This window comes from Convolutriloba macropyga, chromosome 1 (genome assembly GCF_964194025.1).
Source record: "Convolutriloba macropyga chromosome 1, txConMacr16.3, whole genome shotgun sequence".
NCBI lineage: Eukaryota > Metazoa > Xenacoelomorpha > Acoela > Convolutidae > Convolutriloba > Convolutriloba macropyga.
In genome coordinates, this window is record NC_134468.1 from 41,338,338 (window position 1) to 41,361,094 (window position 22,757).

The 22,757-nt window shown below is 33.8% G+C and overlaps 1 protein-coding gene across 4 annotated transcripts in view; it reads left to right on the forward strand.

Annotated features, from left to right (window-relative positions):
* Nucleotides 1-16,613, forward strand: part of LOC142349035 (uncharacterized) — a 40,050-nt gene extending 23,437 nt beyond the window's left edge. For 3 of the 4 annotated variants that reach the window (XM_075400449.1, XM_075400462.1, XM_075400470.1), the window contains exons 4-8: nucleotides 437-523; nucleotides 5,805-5,942; nucleotides 10,717-10,794; nucleotides 11,191-11,340; nucleotides 16,290-16,613. In XM_075400449.1, coding sequence (XP_075256564.1) covers nucleotides 437-523; nucleotides 5,805-5,942; nucleotides 10,717-10,794; nucleotides 11,191-11,340; nucleotides 16,290-16,451 — 615 coding nt within the window. In that variant the 3' untranslated portion in view covers nucleotides 16,452-16,613. The remainder of the gene's footprint in view (nucleotides 1-436; nucleotides 524-5,804; nucleotides 5,943-10,716; nucleotides 10,795-11,190; nucleotides 11,341-16,289) is intronic. The other variant, XM_075400456.1, reaches the window with a different exon arrangement.
* Nucleotides 16,614-22,757: the final 6,144 nt, after the last annotated feature.

The window sequence follows — 22,757 nt, forward strand, 5'->3', positions numbered from 1 at the left end:
CAACGCTATTTTTTAGAATAACAAGAAACAGTACTGATATGGACTTAGCTCTGATATTTCATGAATCAGCACTGGTTCACTATGACACGAGGGTCCCGGAGGTAATTGCTGTCTATTGATAAAGGATTTTACACATCATCTGAGTTGTTATTTGAACGCCAACAAAAAGAACGCTCGAAAATAATATTGATTTATGTTAATCTTTTTAGAGAACTTTGATTGAACAACGAATAATCAACTAGAAAAGATGTCGTAGGATAATTGTTCAAAATGAATATCTTTGCATTAGTATCAATTCGAGTTAAACTGCACTCCAAATTGCTGCTATATTAACTTTTTTGAGTTGTATAAGGGCACTCTAATTACTGTTAGCTTTATTAAAATCTATAAAAAGTAATTTCAAATTTCTTATGAATGACAACAATGCTTTTTTCAGAAGTCTGATTCGGAGAACAAGAAGCAATCTGGTACCTGGAGTTGGAAACGGCCGTGGTCAATCTTCGTCAAACCAGTAAGTTCTAAGGCGAGTACTTTTGAGCTCGTAAATTATTAGGACCCAGGTTGAGGAAAAATCAGGCAAATATGTAAGATAAGCGGTGAAAGTTGCTTTTTGTCGCCGCAAATTTTGGACATAATTTTGCGGTGGAATGCGATGAAGTTATGTAATTTCATCGCTAGTAAGCGGTGAACTTACAATAGTCACCACTTTTCAACGCCCGTAAACGGGTTCGAAACTCTCAACTCCTGCATGTCCTCCACTTCTTCTTCCGCTGCGCCACCTCTCACTAACTTCTAGTATTTTTGCTTTGAATATAAATCAAATTCATTCTGCTTTCTGTGAAACATGCGCGGTGAAATTTTTAAGATTTGCGATTTTTAGCGGTGAAATGTGGTGACTCTGTAAGTTCACCGCTTACTCTAGTGGTGAAATTACATAAATTCTCCGCTTATAAAAAATTGTCAAAACGATGCAAGATTAAGGAGTAAATAAAAGGGGTTAAATCCAACACTTCCTCCCTTTCTCCCCATTAATTTCACCGCCTTCAGTACTAATCTAAAACAAATTTTGACACTTTTTCTAATCGGTGAATTTAAGTTCAGCACTAAGTTAAGCGGTGATTTTTTGTAGTTTCATCGCATTCACCGCTTATCTCACATAATTTGGACGCATTTTTCAAACCGGTGAATTTATATAAATTCATCGCTTATTTCAGCGGTAAAATTATATGATTTCAACGCTACCAGGCGATAAAGTTTCTTTTCACCGCATTCATCGCCTGATTTATGTAATTGCACCGCATTCCTCGCTTATCTTACAAAATTCCCCACATTCACCTCTTATCTTACATAAATTTGCGTTGAATTGCGGTGACACCTCGACCCGGGGAAGAACACAACGAATTTATTAATTTGATCAAATTTGTTATTTAAAATAATATCAATGAATGCTTGGTTGATTTGTAGATAATATTTATTTGTTTCAAGTATCTTAAACCTTTTAGTTACAATCTAAACTTGTTTCAACACAAATTGTGTTTCTAAAACATCGATACGAATATGCGTGCCCAAGTAAGGAGGGAACGGTTCAAATGGGTGACGCTCCATTTGGATTTCATCAAGTAATATTGTAAATCAAAAACAAAAAATAAGAAAGTTACTCAACACTCCCGTAAGAGTACATAAATATTTCCGATCTGTTGTGCTATATATAAATTCCTTGTAACGGCTCTTGTTGTGCGTTAATCCTTGCCCTTTGTTTGAGACTAAGCGATCTTATGTTAACCCACGTTGAAATTTTCCAGCCTTTGATCTCGTATCGGACGAACTTGGTATCTCACACGGGCGACCCAAATTACATGTTCTTGAAAATCGCCGCACACAAATCTCTACAGTTTGAGGATAGATTTGACCAAAGTGCAGAATTGAAAAATCATTTGGTCATAGTTCGCACAAAAATTTGGTCAGAGCTCAAAATTTGCAGAGATCTATTAAACAGATCTATACTTTACAAACGATCTTTTAAAAGAACAATTGATCATATTGTTGTCTATGAACAATTATCTAATCAACTGCTGCTTAATAGATCGTCTTAAAAGTATCATCTAGAGCGTAAACTTAGTGGAACTAGAAATCAATATAATGGCAATTAATTCAAAAGCCATCAGCTAACTAATTACACACTATATAAATAAAGTTAAAGCAATTTTACCTTATAAAACATACTAACTCACCTCAAATTTTAAGGTAGATTTGCCTTTCCTTAACTCACCTTAACTAAGACTAACTTTACCTGAACTTTACCTGAAAAGTTAAGGCATAACTACTTTAAAAAAACCTTAAATTTTACTCTAACTTGCCTTAAAATTACCTTAAAAATTCCATAAACTTTGCCTTAACCTCACCTAGCGATACAAAAATTCTGATATCTTGATAAACGCTTGCTAGGAATTGTGTTAAGAAACCGCCACGATGTGATGGCAAAAAAGTCGCCAGATGATACGAAAGAACTAGCTCATTGCATTTGCTTCAAAAGAGAACAGGTTATTAACAAATGTATTCTTGAGGATTCCCAAAAAAGTCCCAGAAATCATTTTAAAGTATTCTGAGTTTGTTAAGAAAATAAAAATCTTGAATGTCTTGGAAACGTGCATCGTCAAGTTTTGTTCCACTGTGCATTTATTAGTTGACTCAACAAGGAGGCTGAGCAATGTGCGTTCGCACATAAGGTTCCGACCCCGCATATCCACAAGTTTGGCTTAATTGTCGACAAAATGAGGAAGAGATAACAAACTTTTAAAAATTCTCATAAATTGATCAACAATAATTGGTGTATGATTGAAAAAACTGCATCTAACTCAAATCACTTATTAAAGTAAATAATGCCGCGTTAGTGGGCCAATGAGACTTGTCAAAATAAGGACAGCGAGACGAGACAAACAAAAGGCAAATAACAGCAGCAAGCATTTACATCCAAAGCTCAATGTCTATTTTTTGAAGGAAAAGCAATAATAACAAAGCAAAAAAGACTAAAACCTAAAGTTTCAAATGAAACCTAAATTAAACAAACTACCTTTTTTGTAGAAAAAATAGGACCAGTCTTTGATGACACTCGGTAACAAGCGAACAAAAAAGAACAAAAAGGATGAAGTTATAAAAAATAACGTTTGTCTTCTCGAAAACAAATAATTCAAAGAAATTCATTAGTTATCAATTCAAAACTTTAAATAGATTTATTTTCATTTGTATTAAAAAATAAAGACTTTGAGACCTGTCATTTTCCAGAATATGTCGCACGTCCACAAACATGAAAAATTCAGACGAAAAATTAAAATTCTGTAAAAAAACGAAGCTATTCAAACCATAATTTAATTAGTAAAAATTAAGATATAGTCAACTGCACTTTTTTAAAACCCAATAGTGAGATATGTAACCGCTGAATAAAGCGACAGGTCAACGAGTTTAAAAAAAGAACAAAACAGGAGAAATTTAAAAAAACTTTCATCTGATTAATTTCTAATTTTTCGAAAATTTTCAAATTCACGGTCATCAAAGAAATATAGCAAGTGAAATCACTGATCTAAAAAAAAGCATTGGGATCTGTCATTAATCAGAATATGTCATAAATTTACGAAAAGAACGATAAATCATCAAAAAGCGAAAACTAAACCATTATCTTCGCAAAAAAAAAACTGGCATTGAAGGCTTAAAAGAGTAAGCATTGCACTAACACCTTAGATTTGTTCAATTGTGCCCTTCTTCAACACCAATAAATTGAAATGCAAATTGTAGTTACGGAGACTAGATAAAATGTAGACAAAAACAGCCAAAATCAAAAACAAAAACAGCCAAAAAGTTAAAAATTATTTCTTTTTAAATCCTCTAAAACATTTAATTCCAAAGTCATAAAATTTATCAACAATCATTCAAAATCAGAAAAAAAATTTCAAGAGCAAGCCGCTATGACCTTTATTCATCCCGTGTTTCTCATTCGACTCCACAAAGAACTACCAACGTACAAGAAAATCAAAAAAATTATTCTTTTGCAGAAAACCGGTATCGATGCCGTTAAAACAATAAGCGATGCACCAAAAAATGCCATTTACTCGACTACGCTTTTTTGTCATTGCCCATAATTTTATTAACAGCCTGTATTGATTCAGAGTTGGTAACAAGTAGGCACAAAATAGCGAATTGATAAAATAAAAAGAACATCCTTATACTTTTTTTTAAAACATTTGACTTCAAAGTCACGAAAAACTTTAGGAATAAACAATAATGAGTTAACAATTGTCTTTGTTCATCAATAGCAAGACGCTAAGACCTGCAATTATCTAAAATTTGTCCAACCTTTTCGAAAAGAACGACATATAACGACCAAAAACCAAGAAAAGATCCATTAAGTTCTTCTAGAAGAGAGAGTCGAAGCTGTGCAGCAGAAAACCGATCTGTTCAAATGTGCCTCTCCTTAAAATTCCCAAAATATTACACCTGAACTGTCAATAGTGTGACAAGAGCATAAAAGAACTTGATTGATGGGAAGATGGCCAAAAATTGTAAATTTTTGTACGAAAACTTGTAGTATCAAAGCAGAAAAATGATACGTAAAACGTAACATCCCAGTTATCATTAAATTGTAATCAAGCTTGAACCTGACATGACCTGTGTTCGCTGAATTTAGGGTAGAAGTTGACAAAAAAGGAGAATAAGTTTGCAAAGCTCAACGAACCATTGTTTATTCTAAAATATTTATTTTTAAAAGTCTAAACGACCATAAAACTTCGACATAAAAGCGAAATAGTTTTTCTTTAAAGAACATTGGAAGGAAACCAGTTAGAATTGTCATTAGTACGTTTTGATATTAGTTGTTTTTTTGTAATTAACGAAAAAATGGGAAAATGCGAACATCTTTTAGAAAAAATATCGAGTGATTACAATCAGTTTTCTTTGGACTTTAAGACTCAACCATTAGACCAAAATTAGCTTGGCTATTGACTTTCGACTATTGAGAACACTTTATTTTTCCGAATATTATGGATATTGATTATTTGACAAAAAAGTCAATATATCAGACATAATTGATGCATTTTGCTTAATTAAAGAGTTACATTATCGAATTACCGACAAAAGCTTAATAGAAGTACACTTTCAAAGGCTCCAGAATCAAAACCAGGCTGTTTTTCAGTAGCCAATTACTGTGTCATCAAATTTTAGGTGCATTTATGCTGCATATTTAAACAAATTCGACTACAAAAGCCTCTTTCGTGCCATTTTTGATGGAAAAAATCTGAAAATTGACAAATTAAAAACTTGGCCACAAAATCGATCCAAACGACTGAAAAATACCTTTGTTTTTAGAAGTAGAACACTATCCTGACCAACATTAAATCATTTTTCAGCAATATTGGCAAAAAAAATTGCATAAAAATACGGAAAATGTGAACAGAAGCAACGAAATTCCGTCAAATGTTCACAAAACTTTGAACCCCGATAACTCTGTGGAGAAAACGAAATTCAGGAAAATTTTTAGTTATATTTTTGCCAAGTTTAGTTACCTTGTTATTAACAATTTCATGAAATTTTTTAACCATTATAACTCTCTTTAAAAAACGAAAATTACAAAAATCTTTTTAAGTCCACATTCTACGCTAGACAGGCTTTCTAGTGATGCTTGTCACAACCCTCTACGATGAATATATCGATCGGCAAAAATTGTCTGAACAAAAAAAACCGTTTGAGAATATAGTTCCTCCCCCACTAAAGTGGGTCGGAACAATTATCTTCAATTGACCTGCTCTGTATTTCAGACAACAAGTGAAGAGAAACAAGCGAAGAGGTCGCAGTCATTTTCAGCAAATGTTCTGAGGAAGACTAATGCATCCAAACTCCCACAACAGCAGCTGTACAAGTTAGAGCACGATTGCTCTTTTAAACTATCAACAGATGTAAGTAGTCGTGTTTTTTTACAATAGAAAGGGAAATTTCCTGGTCTAGGTTTCAACGCTGGTGTAGGTGTCAATGCAGTGAAAAAATTCTTCATCGGCAAACATCAGAAATCTTCAAAAAATTCAATGCACTAAATAATGCAAGATGCAATGAGCTCCTGGTCCAGCCGACCCGGTTATTCTTAAAATTGAGGCATTATCCTTTTGTCAACTTCGGGCGAGAATTGTTTTCTCATGAACAAATTTACTTGAGGACAATACTTCGCTGGGTTTTCACTCTTCTGGTTACGAATGCGTTGATTTATATCATCTGTACAGATTATGACCAGAATCCCAGATGATAATAATACCTATAATTGTAACCAATTTCATGCGCAGTTTCTAAAAACAGTGAGTTTTTTGTGTTGTGTAATTTATACTTACCTCTTTCATCACAGTCAAGCCATAGTAAAAATTGATCAGTAAGTGGTGTCCAATAGAATGAAAGCTTGAATTATAAATGCCTGCAATGCCTCACGATACAGGAAGACACTAGCGAATTTTTTATCTCTTTAAAATAGAGTTCACTAAATTAATTCTGAGGCAATAGTGCGATAAATGGCTCAACTTAGTAAATTCAATTTCAATTTCAGGTTCTGCCTCTGTTTTACAAAAAATAGGCAATGTGATTAACTGTAAAAAGAAGAATTGTTGTAATATTCTGATTTTCCTTTATGCGGCCTATAACGGAAACTAGCACCCAGATCTCATATTTCGAAAAGTTTTGTTAAAGATTCGATCTGGTTCATAACCCCGTTCCTTTGATGTTTCGGCTTAATTAAAACAGTCACTGCAACTATTCAATTTTCAACTAAATACGTAAAGAACTAACGGAACAGTAGTATCTGTAACTTCTGACAAAACAACAATTAATCAACTATAATCTAAAAAGCAATAATACAACACTAGCTACAAAATACTTAGGAACTACTTAGGAAGTACTGATAAGTAACACCTAAGCACAAGGAAACTCGAAAAAAAATAAATCCCAGGAAACCAAGCAATTCCGGTACAGTTAAGCACCCGCTAAAAACGTCCGTCAGTCCCGCGAACTATCAGAGCATTCCTTAGCTTTCCCGCGCCAACTAACAGGCAACTGTGCTATTTAAATTGCAAACTAACACAATTTCAAGAGGTTCTCGCTCCAATTAACTAAGTTCAGACTCAGAGCTCCGCTCATACGAAAATAACTTAAAAAAACCTATCGCAATTCAGAGCTTCGTGCTCAAACGCTGCGTTTGATAATAGCGACAACTCAGAGTTCCGCTCTCAATCGCTTTGGCAAACTCTGCTTGGAAACTCTACTTTGTAACATAGACTATTAACAGCTTCCAACTTAATCGCTCATACAAACTCTGCAAAACAAATCTAACTAAATTGCAGCGAACATTCAGTACTTCCCGCGCAGTCGCTCCGGCGGATGTAACACAACAACGCTAATATCGTTTACAAGAGTCTCTCGGCCTTGAATAACGGCAAGTTTCGCCAAATAATCATTTGTTAACTGGCTCAATGTAGGAAATTTCTGCGCTAAGCTTTTAGTGTAAGCATTTAGTTAGACCGAGCTAAGCGAACAAATTGTTTGCTCAAACAAAACAAGCCCTCTTTACGACACAAGGATTTCAACTCTCTCTACTCTTTTGGTTGTTTTGTTAAATGCCAGGAAAACTAATGCCGTATTACCGTGGCGTGATGAATGCCAATACTCACTTAGTAAATGTTGGTCATGATCTTCAGGTCAACCAACACCTAAATTTTGGATTTTCTGAGCTTTTCAGGCATTTTGTTTGCTTGGGGAATTCCTGGGTCGATGCCGGGAGACGCTCAGATAACCGGCGTCAAGCTTACAGCGTGATGGTGGCTATTGGTTCTATTCCGTTTGTGCTTTTCCGGGTCTTTCGTTAACGTAAGATGGCTTGGGGATACGGGTCCTTTTATGCCTAATCAAGCGTTGGCTCAGGGCCTAATGGCATCCCGTAATAGGTCTTGTCTACAAAGAATTTAGGAGCCCTGAGGTTGTTGGCAATCGCAGTATGTCTCTGACATAGGGGAATTGCAAAATCGGGGGTAAAAAATTTCAGGCTCAACTTGTAATAATGTTCAGATTAACGAAAATCGTGAATCTTATAAAAGTTGTCGTGGATGCTATCGATTATAAAATTCTACGCAATTTCCTCTAAACAACTCATCCCCAATTGTCCGAGCAAAGCTCCAGTTGTTCACTATCCGAGACGAGAAACCTTTTAGAATTGAGAAACAAGTCCTCCATAGCCAGCACTTATTTATTCCCTAATTACAGAACATCGGGAAGATCCTAACCGTTTACATCTGTGGCACTCGACTTATCACTTGGAAGAAATAGGACTGATCAGCCAAAGGAATTCTAGAAAAGGACAAGGTCTACGTAAGACCGGGCCTATGGTTTACCTAAAAAAGCAAAAGAAGCTCAGTTGTGTAAGCAATTAGTGTTACATTCAGTTGGAACCCGTCACTATCTACAGAATTTCCAAAATCGCGTACCGTGCTCTCTTCGAATCAGAAAAATCCTGTTAAAATTATTTGATAATTAATACTTATGTTATGGTAATTTCAGTTACGATTACCTTGATGTTACCCAGTTCCAAACTTAGATCTCTCCTACTGGTCATCACACATACAGCTGCATGTGTTCAACATTATCGCTAATGCTCACTGGCCATCAAGCTTCCGACGGGGTCATTGAAAATTGGGTCAAATGTCTTCGGGCATTGAGACCGAATCGTTGCCCATTTGATCTCCCTGATGTACATTCCGGTAACTCGACGGAAGTGGTTCCCAACCTTAAATCGACCGCCTTGAATATGACCACCCGAGCGGTTTCAGCTAGTTTTTATGTGTAAGTCAGTTCGCCCAGACAATCAGAAGGTTACTGGGAATGTTATGCGAGCACGCACGCTGCCTCGTCGGCTCCCGCTATATATCTTACGTTCTCTGTTACCGACGCAGGTATTGGTCATCTTAGTCTGGTGCGAAGAGTGCAGCAAAAACCACAATAAATTTGATTTTACTGTCTCTTGTGGTTCGTCAACAAAATCGCCAACAACTACATCTACAGCCATCTCAATTTGGTTAGTTCATCTTCACAATTGTCAAGATGCGTTCAGACGTCAAAAAGCTTTCGTCTCATTTTTCCAAGAAAATATTTTAACTCAACCACACAACGAAGCTGTAGTATAATCATCATCTTACTTCCGAACCAAATATCTGAAGCTTGGAAAAATGTTTGTTCTCTGATGTGTAGATCAGAAGCGTTAGACCAATGAACACGCACACGCAAGTGAAGCTAAATCGATGAGATTTTAATTATATAATTATTATTAAAATGCGTTTCTTGCGCAGTTGAGACAAGAAATTGCTCAAAATGCAAACCGTCTGTAAACAAACATAACTGCACGAAAAAAGATTTCCCTCGTTGATAGAAAACGAAAAGAATACAAAAAAGTCGGTGAAAACCCTGTCTTAATGGCACCAAACTCACAAAACAGTATATAAAAATCGAAATTGGAGCCTACTTATTTGGGATGCAGGAAAAATATATAAGTTAATAGATCAACTTTAATTATAATAATAGTGCTCATTAAAAATTGGGAGCGAAAACTGATAAAAATTAACGATACCTTTCAAAGGGGTCAAAATGCCAAAAGTTTTTAAAAATTTTCTTGTTGTGAGAAATTTTGGCTCCTATTTTGTTTCTAGTTTCGAGTTTGTTCATGAGATTTTTTTGTTGCAAATTCTCCTCAACAAAATTTTAATCTAAAAAAATTCTCCAAACTCTTCGAATCGTTATAAAAAGCGTGTTTTACTAAACAGTAATTGCGGAAAACTTTTTCGTGAGATCTTTTTTGTGTCAAAAATACTAGTTGTTCTAATTGCTGTCAAAATAAACTCAATTGCTTCTCTGTTTTCGCTGCTTTTTCCCCCCGTTTTAAGTTGATTTCATTATTACTTATCTGACCTATTTGGAGGCGCTAAATTTGTAGATAAACTAGTGCTGACAGAAACTGATTTTAATTCATCGGCCTATTAAAATTTATTTTTATATTAAGTTTTTATTAGCTATTACTTTGACTACTTGTTTAATATTATTTCAACTCATTTAGTTTTTGGTTAACTGAATGAAGTGAATGAAATTGATGCATTTCTATAACTTCTAAAACTTATTTATTTCTGTTCTGCCAAAATTTGATTCTGTTCGAGCCGACGTTTAAAATCGCCGAAATCTAACCTAATTCAAAAAGAGCTGAAAACGGTGCATTGCTCTAGGTTGACTAAAATGCTAGTTCATTCCTAAGAAGAGTATTTGCTCGGGTATTGTGATGTTGTGTTCTTCGGTTGTAGTAGCTTCGTATCAAGTCTATCGAGAACCACTGAGGCGTAGTCGTGGCCCACAATAATAAGTAACTTGCAGTTTCTTCCTTAGATTTTTCTTTTTAGTAAATTATGGAACTTCTTGCTTCGAAATTGGCATACGTTCAATTACAGAAAACTTATGCTTAACAGCAATCGGACAACATGAAAAAAAAACGAATTTCTAAAATGATCAGATGAGGCACAATTCGTTAATTCCGATTTCTAGTTTCTTCTTTTTAAAGAAAACTACATAATTTAATCACAACACAGGCTGCTGTGAGTGGACTAAGCCAGCTCTGGTCGAACAAACTGGTTTGTAAATCTAGAGCCATTAATTCCTATTTAGATAGCTGCCTTGAGACAGGAGTTCTCCTACCGCAGCATCACACGAGAAGACGCCAACACTCTCCTATCCGAATACGAGGTATGTTACAGTTAGTGGTACTAGGTCAACCAAGATTATCCTTAACACTTATCTGCTTACTTGCATTAGGTTGGAAAAAACCATCAGAGCAAACCGTCTCTCCTGTCACTTGACAGCACACGTTGCGTAGCTCCCTGCTGCATTTTCGTTTCAAGCAGTTTGGATTCACCTAATTAACATATTAACTAGCGAACATAGGAACTTTAGGAGGACATAATTTAGATTAAGTCATCAAAAGTTGAAATATTGAACGCTGCTCCTCATTTCGAATAATAAAATTTGATACCCAAGGTTAACCTTATATAACGTTTGTACTAATTTACCATATATTCCAGAAAAGAATCAAGAAATCAGGAAAGCCGTAAGCGTTTATTCCAAGTTCATTACCCTGTTTAGTTTGGTACTTACCTGCTGCGTCCAAACAGTACTTGCACGGACTTTTGCCTGTCTTACGTGGTCTCTCCAACCAGGATAGAACACACTCACATCACGAGAGAACACCTCAATGGCGAAGAGAAGTTCATTCTAAGTGGAAAGTCAACAAAGGTCACAACAAAGATACGCTTCTAAAACCGGTTTTGGAAAAAACCCACGGATATTAAAACACCCAATTTTCCGCGATAGCAAAAACGACAAGAAAAATAACCCCAACGGAAATGAACCTCACGCATTAACACTTTCGTATTAACACATTTGGCCATGAATTAGTGGCCCTTAAGCTTAGGGATCTTAAGCTATCACAGCTGAACAAACTGAATCACAACAGAAGTTCAATGCTAACAAGGGGGGGGGGTGGATTGACAGGAACGAAATTCAATGCTAACAGGGGGGGGGGGGGTATTTCCGTTGGTGCTTACCCTTCTAAAACTAGCAATTAACGGATTCTATCATTTTCACTAAAATTTTCAACGTAACCTTATACAGAAATAAGAAGACGCGCCTTGGAATGAGAAAAAAACATGAGAAATATGGGTCATAAGCAAAACTTAAGTTCCATCAAATCGTACAACAAGTTGGGGTTATGGTTTAGTGCACAGGTAGCTTGCAGGTTTGCGACGCTGTAAGGATTCCTGTACTTTTCTGCCCCCGTTGATTATGAATGGTTATCTTGTAAGATTATGTGTAATCTTGCAAGATTTTTGTCAGAATCTTGCAAGATAACAATTTAATGAAACAAGGCGGCTCGTTAATGTGCGTTCGCACATGTTGTTCCGACCCGCGCTCATCTACATTTTTGACTTAAATGTCTTTTGACCAACATTTTTGACAAAGAGATAATCAAACGACGAGATCTTTACAACGAGATCTGTCATTAAAAAGACTACGAGAAAAAAAAACAACAAAAAGATAGCAAAAACAAAAACAAAACACATTATCTAAAAAGCACTTAGTAGCAACGTCAAATTACAATGAGACAAAACCGTAACGACACAGAATTTCTTTTTCCTTAGTCAAAGAGCAGATGGAATTTATCTTTTTGAGACCCGGCAACAAGTACAAAAAAGAAGAAATATTGATGCGAAATTAAAAAATCAATCACCTTTTGTTAAACCAAATAATTTCAAAAGTATTCAAAATCATTAAAAATCATTAGCTTTCAGCAAAATAATTCTTGATAATTTTGTTAAAAAGTCAGAATGAAACCAGTAGCTCCTGTCTTTGGTGAGACTAAGCCATAGGGACAGACTAAAGATGTAGAAAAGCAAAAAAAAATACGAACAACAAATTACAAACATTGCGAAAACACAAATTAGTGAAGCTACTAAAATCATTAGCTATTATCTGAATATTACGTCTTTTATTTTGTTTTCTATAGGTACTAATTCAACTAAAAAGATGCTCAATGAACCAATAAGTTCAATTGGGTCGCATTTGAAAATCATGGGGATCTGTTATTACGCGATTGTGCTAAAGGAAGAAAAAAGAACACAAATACACCACTCACATATATTTATGAATACGCATATTGTCAAACAAACGGAACATAAGTAACGTCATCATATCAGTAAACATGTTAATTTTTAAAATATGAGGAATTAAACTGGAGCTCTCAATGATGAGAATAAGTTACAAGTTAACGAAAAGAACAACAAACTGAAAAAAATGAAAAGTCCTGAAAAATCTTTAAAATGTTTTGTATAATACACTTTAAGACTTTTCGCTATAACCCGACTGCTTCAGGTAAAATCATTCATTCAATCGCCAACTACAAGCTTATGAGACCGGTCAGCATTTTATGGCTACCGAAAGAATGATAAAAACAGGCAAAAACAACAAATTAAAAAAAAATGAGCGAGAGATATGTCGAAGCCATTAAAATTGAACTTTCCAGTAAAACTTTTCTACTTTGATTTAAATTTTTAACGACTATGGAATTTTTCTTCTTAACAATTTGACTCCAATAAATGAGCAAACATGAACAAATACATTAAAACCACGAAATTTTAGAGAAAACCCGAGGTCACAACGCCATTAAATTCAATAGTTCTCAAAGGTAGCTAATAACTACACCAGGTTGAGCCTAGATGAGACAACAAAAACGTTTGTCATTCCTAAGTCATCAATAAGACTTCACGATAAATCATTGACTATGAAAACAACAACAACAAGAACAGGCAACAATCCGATAATTAAGTAGAAAAAGTGTGAGAAGAAAGTGTCAAAGCCATTTAAACCATATGCTTATCTGTGAAAATTTTTTGTATGATCCATTGAACGTTTTATCTAAGCCAATGCAATTATCAATATTTGGTTAATGGGTTAGGATTCCAAAAGGAACCAAAATTACAAAAAAAAAATATATCTGTAGATTTTTCAAAAAATTATGAAAACTCATGCATCGAAGTCATAACACCAATAGCTGGAATATAAAACCTCTAACTAAAATAATTTTGGTTCAAGTGGAACGGAAGGTGATCCGGTGGTTACTGAGACTGACATACAGTTCACGAAAGCATGCTTAAGACCGGTTGATGTTAAATAAATTTCTCGAAAAATAATTTTCAAAAACTCAACAGCCATTAAATTCAATAGCCTTCAACGGAAGTCAGTAAAAACTCTCGGTTATGACTTGATTGGAAGACAACAAAACTTGTCAAACATAGGTTTTCAATGAAACATCACAAAAAGAAAAGTCTTATGACTATGGAAACAACAACAAATACAAAAATTTGTAATGGAAAACCAAAAAATCAGCAGAAAAAGGCGAGAAGAAAATGTCGAAGCCATTTAAACCATAAGTCTTTCTCTGAAACCTTTATCCATGATTCATTGAAAATAATCATTAAGGTAATGGCAGACATCAATATCAGGATAATGAGATAAGATTTCAAGAGGATCCAATATTACGAAAATATCCAAAAAAAAATTTGAAAAATTTTGAAATCTTGTTGCATTGAAGTCATATAACAAATAGTTAGAAGATAAAACCTTTAGTCAGATTAGTTTTGGTTGCAGTGGAAAGGAGGAGGGTCCTGTCATTCCTGAGACTGACTTAGAATTCACGAGAACAAAATTATGACATGTTAATGTCAAAGTAAAATTCGCGAAAAATCAGATTTAAAGTCTTAACAGCCATTAGCTGTCCCGCTAAATCTCTAGATGGTTTCACTTAGTGCTCATTTCGGAAACTATTGCACTTTTTGTCAACGAGTGCAAGCGATGGGACTCCACAAGTTTAGTAAAACTTCAAATAGAAAATCAAAATTTCATTTAAAATAACGAAAACTCAAAGTCGAAGCCAAAAAAAAACACGATTGATTCCTTGAAAACAAATCTTTTGTTCATTGGGCTTCATTAGACTGTAATTCAGGTTGTCACTAACGGAACCTCGATATGAAAAGTGACTTGATCTCTAGGTGACTTGAGAAAACAAAGAAAAGTATTCAATTTCTAGGAAAAGAGCTCTCAAATAGAATTCGAATTTTTTTGATAGTACACTTTCCTATGAGAGCAGAAATAGTATTTTTATCGCCTTTCGTTTGTCTATTAGGAACTAAAAAATGATTGAATTTGTGGCGTTAAATGGAGTTTTGTATCAATATTTTTATTAAAAGGTCTTCATTTGAAGAAAAATTGTACTAAAAGTGAACAAAATCATGCCAAGTATCCCTTTGTTCACACAAAACTTCAACGCTCAATAACTCCTCAAAAAAATCAAAATTCAAAAAAAATCTTTTTAATATCCAATTCTACGCTGGACGAGCTTCTTAGTGATACCACTCACAATTCTCTAGGATGAATATATCGATCGGTCAAAATTGACTGAACAAAAAAACAAACAAACAACTCCAACATGTGTCAAAATTAAATTCACCACGTTACTCCATATCAAAAAATCAAAGGAATTGGGGGCGTTATGGGTTAATACTCTTGTTCCTGAAATCCTGCTTTCTTTAATGAAATGTTTGTCGGTTTTTTTAGCAATGCAGTTTTCTTTCATTTGTAACACTATGGGAATGAAATATTATCAGTAATTCTGAAACTTGTGAAACTTGAGAAGAGATATTTGGAAATCTAGCAAATTAAGCACTAATGAGTTCAGAAATTTATTTTTTAAATCAGTTTTAAAGTCTTAGCAGAGCCATTAGCTGTCTAGTTAAATCTCTAGATGGGTTCACTTATTGCTCATTTCGGAAACTATTGCAGTTTTTGTCAACGAGTGCAAGCGATGGGACTCCACAAGTTTAGTAAAACCTCAAATAGAAATTCAAAATTTCATTTAAAATAACGAAAACTCAAAGTCGATGCCAAAAAACTACGAATGAATCCTTGAAAACAAAACTTTTGTTCATTGGGCTTCATTAGACTGTAATTCAGGTTGTCACTAACGGAACCTCGATATGAAAAATGACTTGGTCTCTAGGTGACTTGAGAAAACAAAGAAAAGTATTAAATTTCTAGGAAAAGAGCTCTAAAAGAGAATTTGAATATTTTTGATAGTACACCTTCGTTCGTCTATTAGGAACTCAAAATTAATTGAATTTGTGGCGTTAAATGGAATTTTGAATTAATATTTTTATTAAAAGGTCTTAATTTGAAGAAAAATTGTACTAAAAGTGAACAAAATCTTGACAAATATCCCGTTGTTCACACAAAACTTCAACGCTCGATAACTCCTCGAAAAAAAAGGAAATTCAAAAAAAAAATCTTTTCAATTTCCAATTCTACGCTGGACGAGCTTTTTAATGATACCACTCACAATTCTTTACGATGAATATATCGATCGGCCAAAATTGACTGAACAAAAAAACCATTTGAGTATATAGTTCCTTCCCCCACAAGTGGGGTCGGAATAAATAAGGGCTGCTTCGAGCAAAAGAGACATTGTTCACTTCTTAAGAAATTAGCAATGCTCTCTTTTGCTCTAAGCCGCTCTTACACTTTCATAATGGGCACCTATACCGCTCAATCAGAACTAATAATTTTAAAAAAAAACATTCTGAATCAGTACCACGAAAATCTGCGAAAATTAAGGACGTGTTGTCTTGTTTCAGCGGTACAACAGTCTACTGGAAATAGTGGACATGGGAAGGACAAAAGGCTTCGACATTATGTCTGACTCCGGATCCAGAATGACATTCTTTCTCCTGTCTCCCCCCTCGAACACTGCACTGAGAGACAAGTCGGCAGCTGATCACCTCATGATTCTGCAGTAACCTAAAAAACCCTCACTAACACAGACAATTAGACGACACTTACTGCAGTAGATTACAGTTTCATTTCAGTCGACAAACAAACAAACAACTCCAATATGTGTCAAAATTCACCGCGTTACTCCATATCAACAAAGCAAAGGAACTGGGGGGGGGGGGGGGTTATGGGTTAATCCTCTTGTTCCTGAAATCCTGCTTTCATTAATGAAATGTTTGTCGGTTTTTTAGCAATGCAGTTTTCTTTCATTTGTAACACTATGGGAATGAAATATTATCAGTAATTATGAAACTTGTGAACCTTGAGAAGAGATATTTGGAAATCTGGCAAATTAAGCACTAATGCGTTCAGAAATTTATTTTTAACACGGCGTTCGTTCAGTTTTCTAAAAAATTGTTACCTTGTATTTTGATTTGATGTGAGTTGCTGTTGAGCAAAAAAAGTTAAATATAAAATAGCATTAATTTTGGCCGCAAACCTAATAATAAAACTGTGTTGTCCATGCTTAATCGCAGCGCGACAACATTAAGCCCCCCCCCCCCCCCCCCCCCGAATTGTTTTCAGATCCCCTTTTCTTATTTTAAAGAACTATTAAAAAGTTCTCTACAAAACAGCTTAAGTTTTTCAAAGTTTTTGATCATAACATTTCTTTCTTGAGCATATAATTTCGAATGCATCGGATATATCTAATGAATATTAATCTAAAAATTACACAAGCTCTCAAAATAAAGTGAATACTTTGAACGCTGAGGAGACATATACACATGCGAAACACTCACGCTCACATGCGAAACACACATACATACAATTATTTTCAGTAAAATTATAAAACATTTTTTCCAAATATCATTTCTCCGAAATGGAGTTAATATTTTGTCGTAAGAAATTGGGGTTTTCTGTTTTTCTAATAATATATTTGGAATTTAGAGCTAAATGCATGATGAAAAACTTTTTGATTAGCACGTAACCACCCTTATTGAAAGTTTTTAGAGGTGTGAATCATAGTAATACCTCAGCTTGTTAAATTTCAAAACTTGTTTGCTCATTAGTTACTTCCTAACATTTAATATTTAGTAGCTTCGAAGCAAATTCAAGCGAGGTCCGTAATAGAGTTGCTTAATACTCAAGCGAGGTCGCGGTTTTTTGCCATGAATATTTATCTCCAAAATTAATCATTTTCAAAGCTAGGACAAAATTTCTATGGTACTTTCATAATGCAGAAAAGCAAGAAACAAAATTTCAGTTGTCAGAGTGCTCAAGAGTTTAATATATTTTGGCAGTATCTCTCCAAACAACCTAAACGTCATTCGTTTGCGTACATCCCGACAGCCAACGCTCAAGAGGCAACGTTTTTTCGGTCGATGCAAAGATGATTTGAAAACGTCTCTTTGAAGCAAAAACATCACTATACTCCTCAAAGAGAAAACGCAAAAATTCTTTTTTAAAAAAATCATAGAGGTTGGCTAGATCCATTTTATTTGAAAGAGTAATTATAATAATCACAAAAGTCCTCATAAAATATTTTGGCGCCGCAAAATGTTTGAATGTTTTTTGAAACAAAAAAGATTTTAAGTTCTGAAAATAGATAAATCCTAGAGCTTGTGATAATTTTTCTCACCAAGCCACTGACTATTGAAAGAGAAATATGAGTAAAAAAAATTCACCCATTTTTTCCATATTAACTATTTCTATCAAAAAATACGATTCTACCAAAAACCCAAAGACCGGGGAACCGAAGTTTCCTACCTCGGAGCAAAAATTCTGCTGAAGAACTCTTACACCCATAAGGGGTATATCGTATTAAGAGAAAAAAAATATATGCAAAAACTACCCCAATTGTACCCCAACCCCACCCCAATTTTGATATCCTTACTAAAAATTGCACCACATCAACTGTCAGGGCTATATCGGTCTATCTAGAACAAAAATTTTTCCACAAAAAGTCCAAACAGAGACCTTTTATCAAGCAAGTATTTCACTAGATGATACAATTTGAATAAATTTCCCAATTGTTTCCTCATTATTGGAATATCTGAGGTGCTAACTGATCAAAAGTTGAACTTATCTGCTCCAGAATTTGAAAAAAAAATGAAAAACTCAATTAGTGACATTTGCGTTAATAATCTTGTCTGTAACACATCTATTCTCTCATCAAATATTAATAATTTTTCTTAGCTTGTCTACACTCTGGAACTTCTCCAGTGCGATATATCTCAAAATACGAAAAAAATTCCCTGCAAAGGAACTTTTCAGCTGCCTGTCATGTGTTTTATGAACTGTTTTTTATTCTACTTATAGTTAAGAAAAAGAAAATATTCCAGAACAACCGTGTTCTATCAACTACAAAATTTTTAAACGCTTCTTTGAGTTGCAAGGTAGACGCTCTCTGTCTCTCTCATTCACAATTTTTAATATTAACAATTACTGTTTTTTGTTAGGGACCACTTTTTTCTTATTTTGACACTTCTACAAAAGATTTATTATTATAATGAATTATTATTATATGATAACAATATAATATTCTACTATATGATCTCAATACCCGAGAAGTGTATCTGTGAGTTTTTTTTAAAAAAACCTATCTTTTTAGAGGACAGAATAATATTTTGCAATGGTTGACGCTAATTTTTTTTAATATTTGCTTTTGTGTCTTGGTTGCCAGCATAGAAGAATACAATCACAGTAACCCTTATTTCCCTTTCTGGAACTTGTAAGTTTTAACTAGAGGATTTAAAAATACTCTTAAATTTGTATACTATGTAACAATAAGTCAAATGACTGAAGTATGCAACTGCAAAAGAGTATTATTATAAATTTGATTTAAAACTCGTCACTCATCTGAGTTGCACTTGCTGAGGAGTTAATTTAACTTATTTAGTGATAAGACCTCAGTTTTCAAGGAAAATACGAATTTGCTGGCTGTTTTGTTAGCATCTGTAAACTGATATCCCATTAGATTTTATGAGGGAAAAACAATATTTTTCTCACTTAAAACCATTTTTGCGTCAAAAACTATTGTTAATTTTATATGTTTTTGCAGGATATCCAAAATTAAAATCTTAGAAAACACATTTTTTTTTTCAGTTCTTGAGTTTTGATTTCAATTTGAAAGAGCAACATTTGAAAAAAGGTTTTGTTTTCACATTTGTTTTGAATAAAAATAATTACAATTTTGACGTGAGCTGCACTGATCTCTTACATCAGTTCCTTACCTGACGCTTTTTAACTTTATTAGTTTTTTTAAAAAAAAACATGCCAACTGAAACAAAACTTTTTTTTGAGAACCTTCTTCATTTATTTTTAAAGTCAAATGAACGCCGTTTTGATATTTTTACATTTTGAATCCCAATTCGTGCAGTCTAAGCCCATATTGAGTAAAAGCATGACATCAAAAACACCTCTTGCTAAAAACAATTGCATTTTTTTCTAAGGAAAATGAGATGTTCAAATCTGAAGTTCTTGTCTATAGTTTGAATTGAAAAAAAGCAATAATTTGTTAGTTCTTCTTTCGTCTCAGCACATATAATACAATAGGAAGCGTATTTTTAAGCGTTAGGACAAAATTAAACACCTTCTGATGCTCTAATTTGATATTATTGCTCGGCTACCTTCTGGATCGTTTTTTGTCAATCCATGTAGTACCTTATGACTAATTTTTAGGATTTGAGCGCTGTCAATCTTCTCGTTCTCACCAAAAGTTTTGCATTTGATAATTTTGGCTGATTCCGTGGTGAATCAAATCCAGGTTTGAACAAAGAAATGTGTTTTTAAGGCAAATTCTTGAAGAATAAATATTAAAATTATTTTGCGATATTTGAAATAATTTTTATTTAATTTTTGAAAGCATTTGCCTGGATGCATTTTTTGTTTTTTTTACCTGATTACGCCAAAAGTTTAGAAGAAAAGCATTTTTAAAGGTATAACAGATTGAAACATTTAGTTTTTTGAAACTAGCTAGTGACTATAAATGGTATTAAAAAAGGTAAAATCTAGGATTAACACTACCAATCGAGAATAGCACTTCATATCACCAATAATTTGTCTAGAAAAAGAACAATAGCATAGCTATATGAACGACCAAAAAGCTTTGCAAAGTCATATTGAGCCAGCGGCCTTGCCGAACTAAAATGTATCATTTGGTCCTTTTTGTGTTCTTGTTTTTGTGGAATCACGTATAATTATGAAAAAGAGAAAAAGAACAGGAAAGTGAAAAGGAAAGTTTAAAATATTTTCATTTTTTAAAAATCAAAAATCAAATCAGAAGTCAAAAATTAATAAAAAATGATAAAACTGAAGTGTGCCAATATCGGGGGAAAAGATACAAGCATAGCATATCAAGTTTATGAATACATTTTGACAATTTCCAATTTTTCCAGAACTAATTGATTCCGACGAAGCTCTCGAAATGTTTTTGTGTTTTTTCGTTGCCAATCTTCGAAAAATCGGAAGGAATGGTGAAACACAAAGAGAACGGATAATCTTCCTTGTAGAGGTCCACACCCAGATGATTAATCATCTCCAGCAACTTAATAATATCTAAGTTAAATGCTGATAAAGAAAATTGCGTGCTTATTAATAATGTTTTGTTACTTTCGTGGTTCCACTGAAACTACCTTTTCCTTCACTTTTTTCCTTTTCCTTTCGAAAAAGCGAGTTCATATTTTGGGTACATTGTCTTTTTTTGGAGCAACTCTAAATCTAGCTTGAAATCTGGAACAGGTGAACACTATACAAAACTAATCGTTGCTTCCAATTTCACCATTGGTAATCTATTAATTAAGCCCCAACAATCATCCCTTGCCCTCTCCCTGCGAAAGCCCACTCCATTTTCATTCTGATTTTTTTGTTCCGATCCCTCTTGAGGGTGGCGGAACTATATACTCAAATGAGTTTCTTTTGTTCAGACAAATTTAACTTATCGATATATTCATCGCAGATAGTTGTGACTGGTATAATTAAAAAGCCCGTCCAGCGTAGAATATGGGATTAAAAATTTTTTTTGCATTTTTTTTTTCTAGAGCGAGTTATCTTGACTTAAATTTTAGTGAATATTAGACCAATTTGCGTTATTTTTATTCACATTTTCCGGAATTTTTGCCTAAAACTTTGTCAATTTTGCTAAGACTATGAAACAATTCTTAACAATAGTACTGTTAATTTTAATGTTAATTTTAATGTAACCCAATAATTTGGGCTAAATATTTCAAAAATCAGTCTTTTTTATCAAAAATTGTCCGAAAAAGGATTCTTCTGTCCACTTTGACTAATCTTGCCGGAAGTACACTCCTCAAAACAACTAACACAATCCATGGTAACTACAAAGGGAGTTAGTCCTTCTTCCACATCCATTGAGGGTAGTCTGGATTTAACAATTTGCCGTTTTATGCTGGCTTCACTCTATGATTAACAAAAACGCACCATTTATGTTCGACCTTTTAATCAAATTTTCCAGATCTATAACATTCGAAACAGATGAGTTTTCTTAATGTAGCAAAGCTGGTTTTGGTTCAATATTGAACTGCTACAGTCCAAAATAATCAAGATTATAATCAGTCGATCTTTTTTAAAAAGTTCGGTCTTTGTATGTTAACTAAACAAAACAATTCAAATCAAAGCTCACTGTTGGTAGATTCAATTGGCGTCCTCAGCAGTTCAAAAATGTCTTTTTGACGTTTAAGAATGTTTGAATTTTAAACAAAAACAATGGCTTATTGAAGTTTGCAACTATTTTTCTTTTAATTTGTTGAACTTGTAGATTAGTGTCAGCAAAAAAATCTTCTTCTTTCTCTTCTTTCTACTGAATTAAAACTTACTTTCACTTTTTTTTTATTTTTTAAGCATTGGCCCACTTTCAGCGTTTTTTTCGTTTGTTTTGTCACACTATCACATTATTAAAAATTGACATATTACATTATTGGAGTTCACAAAAAACGCAAAATTGAACATATAGAGGTCTTGAAGGCATATATTATGGTTTTAACCCTTCGACACCTCTTTTCTCGAAATATTTAACTGAATTTTTTACGTTTGTATTTAGCTGTCGTTTTTTTACTTTGTCCTTTTGGTTATTTGAAAATTTCTGGATAATAACATATCCATTTGTATTTTATGGAGGAATAATTGAGTCTATATTCTAATTTCAGTAGATATCTTATGGCTTTCATGACTTTGAAAACAATAGTTCAAAAAAACTTTTTAACTTCGTTTTGTTCTTTTTTGTATATTTGCTACAAGGTATACTTAATTACAAGTCACATAAAAATTTATTGTCGGAAAAAGAAATGCAACTGTACAAAAATTAATGTTTTTAG